Source organism: Phaseolus vulgaris, chromosome 3 (assembly GCF_051622355.1).
Source record: "Phaseolus vulgaris cultivar YP4 chromosome 3, ASM5162235v1, whole genome shotgun sequence".
Classification (NCBI taxonomy): Eukaryota; Viridiplantae; Streptophyta; class Magnoliopsida; order Fabales; family Fabaceae; genus Phaseolus; species Phaseolus vulgaris.
The window spans coordinates 15,506,432-15,510,517 of NC_143500.1; the positions used below are offsets into that span (position 1 = coordinate 15,506,432).

General features: G+C 38.1%; 2 protein-coding genes across 2 annotated transcripts; one reads left to right on the top strand and one right to left on the bottom strand.

The window, feature by feature from the left end:
- On the top strand, positions 1–1,649 carry LOC137806727 (wall-associated receptor kinase 2). Its single transcript, XM_068606979.2, has 3 exons — positions 1–903; positions 1,137–1,181; positions 1,291–1,649. Exons 1-3 carry the CDS (start codon positions 93–95, stop codon positions 1,416–1,418), a joined length of 984 nt encoding a protein of 327 aa, XP_068463080.1. The 5' UTR covers positions 1–92; the 3' UTR covers positions 1,419–1,649.
- Positions 1,650–1,878: 229 nt separating this feature from the next.
- LOC137806726 (putative pectate lyase 2) lies at positions 1,879–3,848 on the bottom strand. The gene is made up of 4 exons (XM_068606978.2): positions 3,120–3,848; positions 2,478–2,581; positions 2,259–2,397; positions 1,879–2,159 (listed from the first exon to the last, which is right to left on the bottom strand). Exons 1-4 carry the CDS (start codon positions 3,846–3,848, stop codon positions 1,941–1,943), a joined length of 1,191 nt encoding a protein of 396 aa, XP_068463079.2. The 3' UTR covers positions 1,879–1,940.
- Positions 3,849–4,086: the final 238 nt, after the last annotated feature.

The window sequence follows — 4,086 nt, forward strand, 5'->3', positions numbered from 1 at the left end:
TTGCAGATATTATTCTGCATTCGATGTAAATTTCTTGACCTGAGCACTTTTGGTTCAGAAACCATCAAGTTGTTGGTGCTGCATAATCCGTGATGGGTTTGCATCTTAGCTTCAACCAAAAACCGATGTTATTACTAGTACTCATTCACTCATTGTTCACCCTCACAAGGTCTCAGTCCACCACATGCAGAACTTCTTGTGGTGACATTCCGATTGAATACCCTTTTGGCATTGACGATGGTTGTGGAAGCCCGTACTACAGATACATTCTGGTGTGCTCTGACTCGGGAAAGCTCGAAGTCAGAACCCCTTCTGGGAGATACCCCGTTCACAATGTTAGCTATGCTGATCCGCACATTCTGGTCACTGATCCATTCATGTGGAACTGTGAGGATGGTGAGAACTATCGCCCCACAAGGCCTTTCAGCTTGGACACCAGCACACGCTTCAAGCTTTCCCCTCAGAATGAGTACCTCTTCTTCAATTGCAGTGAGGATCACGTGATCGTTAAGCCAAAGCCAATCTTCTGTGAGCGCTTTCCTGAACACTGTGATTCTTCCTGTGACAGTGGTAGCTACCTTTGCAGGCACATGCCGGGGTGCTCTTTCGCTATGAGTGGCAGTTCTTGCTGCTCTTACTCTCCAAGAGCAACTGAGTCGTTGAGGTTGATGCTCAAGTATTGTACTAGTTATACAAGTGTTTATTGGAGAAATGTTGGAGCTCCTCAGCCTTATGATCAAATTCCTGAATATGGAATCAGAATTGATTTTGATATCCCTGTAACTACACGCTGCCTTCAGTGCCAGGATCCTTCCAAAGGAGGTGGAACTTGCGGATTTGACACTGAGACACAGAGTTTCATGTGCCTGTGCAAAGAAGGAAATTTCACTTCTAATTGTAAAGGTATGTCTAAGAATGATTTTTCTTGAAGCTTAATTTCTATCCACTGTCGGTGTAATCAGAAAGTTTTGTTGAAATTATTTTAAAAATAATTACTGTAAGAATCATTAAGTTTATCATATGATGAGAATCTTTCATACTACATAGCCTGTTTACTTAAGTCACCATTAAGAAGGTTTGCATTTTTGAAATTTGTTGAGAAAGTAGAATTGACTGGTTATTGTTTGACTTGGCAGATTATGATGCTGCACGTCACAGTAAAAGGGTTAATGTGATTGCAGGTGATTAAAATAAATAAAGTGAATGGAGTAATATTCTGAATGATAAAGTTTTTGAAGTGGAAAATTGGGCTCATGTTTGTGTATATCTGTGTTCGAATGTTGGATGCAGGGACCGCTACAGCTGTTTCGGCTGCAGGGGCATTTGGAATTGGAGCTGGTATTTGGTACTTGAAAAAAGTGAGAGCTAAAGCACCAGTAACATGTGGAGTTCAAAGCAACGAGAATAGACTTTTCTGAAGAGAACCAATAACGTTAACTGCATAATCACGGAGTACCTCTTTGTTTTGTTTTTCCCTTAGCTATTGAGCTTATTTATTTATACAACAACTATATAGGCCTTTTTTGCTTCCCAGTTGGCATCTTTATGTGATGTTGGGTTGTATTTTATCTCAAGTTCATTCAAAGAAAACAATCCGCGGCATCATCATCTTCCGCACCACTTTTAACATTAACCTTTGATTTCGTTTAGTAATATTGCACCTGTCATCGTTAAAATTTACAAACTCTTCTTGTAAAAACTTCTAAAACAAGAAATTAATTTATTTTGGATCACTTTCATTTTCCATCACATAACTTGTATTCATAAGACGAATAGAGTGATATTGATATTTTCTTGTGAAGTGAAACTTTTGAGTATGTATCCCATAAATACTAATTGAGACTAAAGAAGAATTTTCTCTTAGGCAGAGAGACAGGAGACAGAAATTTAATGGAGATTCTGAGTCATACTTTCTTTAGGTGGCACAATTCTAAACCATACTAGCAGGCTCTCCCAACAGTACAATCTGTGGGGCCTGCATTTAGAGTTATTGCAGGCACCATGTATGCTGGAGCAGCAGCAAAAGATTGAGTTGGTGAGTAATTTGGAGCACAGCTTCCAAATCCAGACGGTACAAAATAAGCATCATTTAAAAACAAGTCCTTGGAAGACCTCCATTTCCAACTTTTCCAGTTTTCCTTCCCTTCCCTCTTGGTAACCTGTCATTCAAGAAAAACACTCAAATGTTTTGAAGGATTATGTATTGGGTTTGAGAGAAAAAAGAAAAGAGGAGGGATTTCGTGACATTGTATTTCTACCTGTTTTGCATTTGGGTCATTTGGTGCTACATAAACATTCCCTTCACTTAAAATGGTTGGGTTAGCACTACCGCCTATAGCATACATTTTCCACTCATCATATTTGTTGTTCACCACATGGGCATAACCAAATCTTACCCTGCATTTTCATCCACGCGAATACAGTATTTATTTTTATAGAGTATGCAAATTCAATCTATAAAAATAAATCACTTTTACCTTGGCATCCTTTCAGTTAGGCCACTGGCAAACTGGTTGAAGGCTATAGTCACTTTCATTATTTTATCCTTTGTGAACTGGTCACTATGTCCTAGCAGCATAACCTGCAGGCACGTTTTCTCAATCAGATATTATGTCCTCTCAAAACCTATATGCGCTCATAATTGCTGATTAGAACAAAAAAATATTGGTGGTTTTTTAAATGGTAGTGATTAACACACTCTTTTTTACTAGTAGTTCGATTGAAGTTGCTAAAATCTACAAAATCATGAAAGTACTATATAAGAAATGAATCTTACTAAAACTTTATAATTTGCAATAAGTTTATTCTATATATAATAAAAAGTGTATTGCTAAATATTATTTAATTATGAAAATATATTGAAATAACTTTTTACTATTGATTTTATTGCTTATATACAGATATCCCTAAATCAATCAAAATCAGCCACATAAGCTTGTAACGACACAGTATATACAACAGGATTCTTGTATATGGTTGTACTTTATCCCTAAAATGCATGGTATTTAGTAATTATACTGCATGCACGTGAAGAGGAATCTGGTATATCAGAAAGGGAAAGGATACGGTACAGGGCATGAGACAAAAAAGGAAGAAGTAGCTGTTTTTGTTCAACTTACTTTGTCATGCTGAGTAAAGTAATTGTTAGAGATGGTAATTGCAGTTGAGGCACGAATAACATCGATTAAGCCATCGGTGGAACGAGCCAAAAAACAATGATCAATCCAAATATTGGTGGAATGAAATATGCTAATGGCATCTCCATCTGAGCCTAGACGATGGCCAACATGATCAGGAGTGCTCCTAACAAGGCCAGGCTTGGCTGGTTTGCAATCATGGATGCTAATGCCATGTATAATAATATGTCTAACACTTTGTAATGTAATGCAAGGCCCATCAGCAATCTCCACTTTTGCTCCTCTTCCATCAATGGTCTTGTAGCTATTCATAAAAAGCTCATTTTTTAATGTAATGACCATGTCTTTGTCAAAAATGATCCAGAGTGGCTCATTTTGGATTGCACCATAACGGAGTGTGCCTGGTTTTGGGTTTACTGGGTCATCAGAGGGATCCGAGACTTGGTATATTGCACCATGTTTGCCTCCTGTGGCCTCTTTGCCAAAGCCAATTGCACAATCAGCCAAGGCTTGGCGACTTGAGCTCCAATTTTGTTTGGCCCTCCAGCAAGAGTCTATCACATTGAGCAATGGTTTCTTAGGGATATGCTTTAGAAGAGGTTGGGAAGTGTTCTTGTAGTAGTTGTTCTCTGTTGAATGAGCAATAACAAAGGTTGAAGCAAGGAGTAGCATGAAGCATGAAAGCAAGAGGGGTGGTCTTGACGTGGCCATGCTTTGTAAATGCAAGAATTGCACAAAGGGAATGGAATGAAATGAGGTGATTTAATAGGTGGGTGAGAAGGTTATGCACACAATTTACGAGTTTGCCTTAGAAATGCATTTTTTGGTTTAGATAACAAAAACTTGGCTGCACGAGCTTGGCTTGGTTGACTTAATAATTATAATATTATTAAAAGTTTACTTACGGGTACCTGTACATCCCTATTTCATTTCTTTTATGAATAGCATT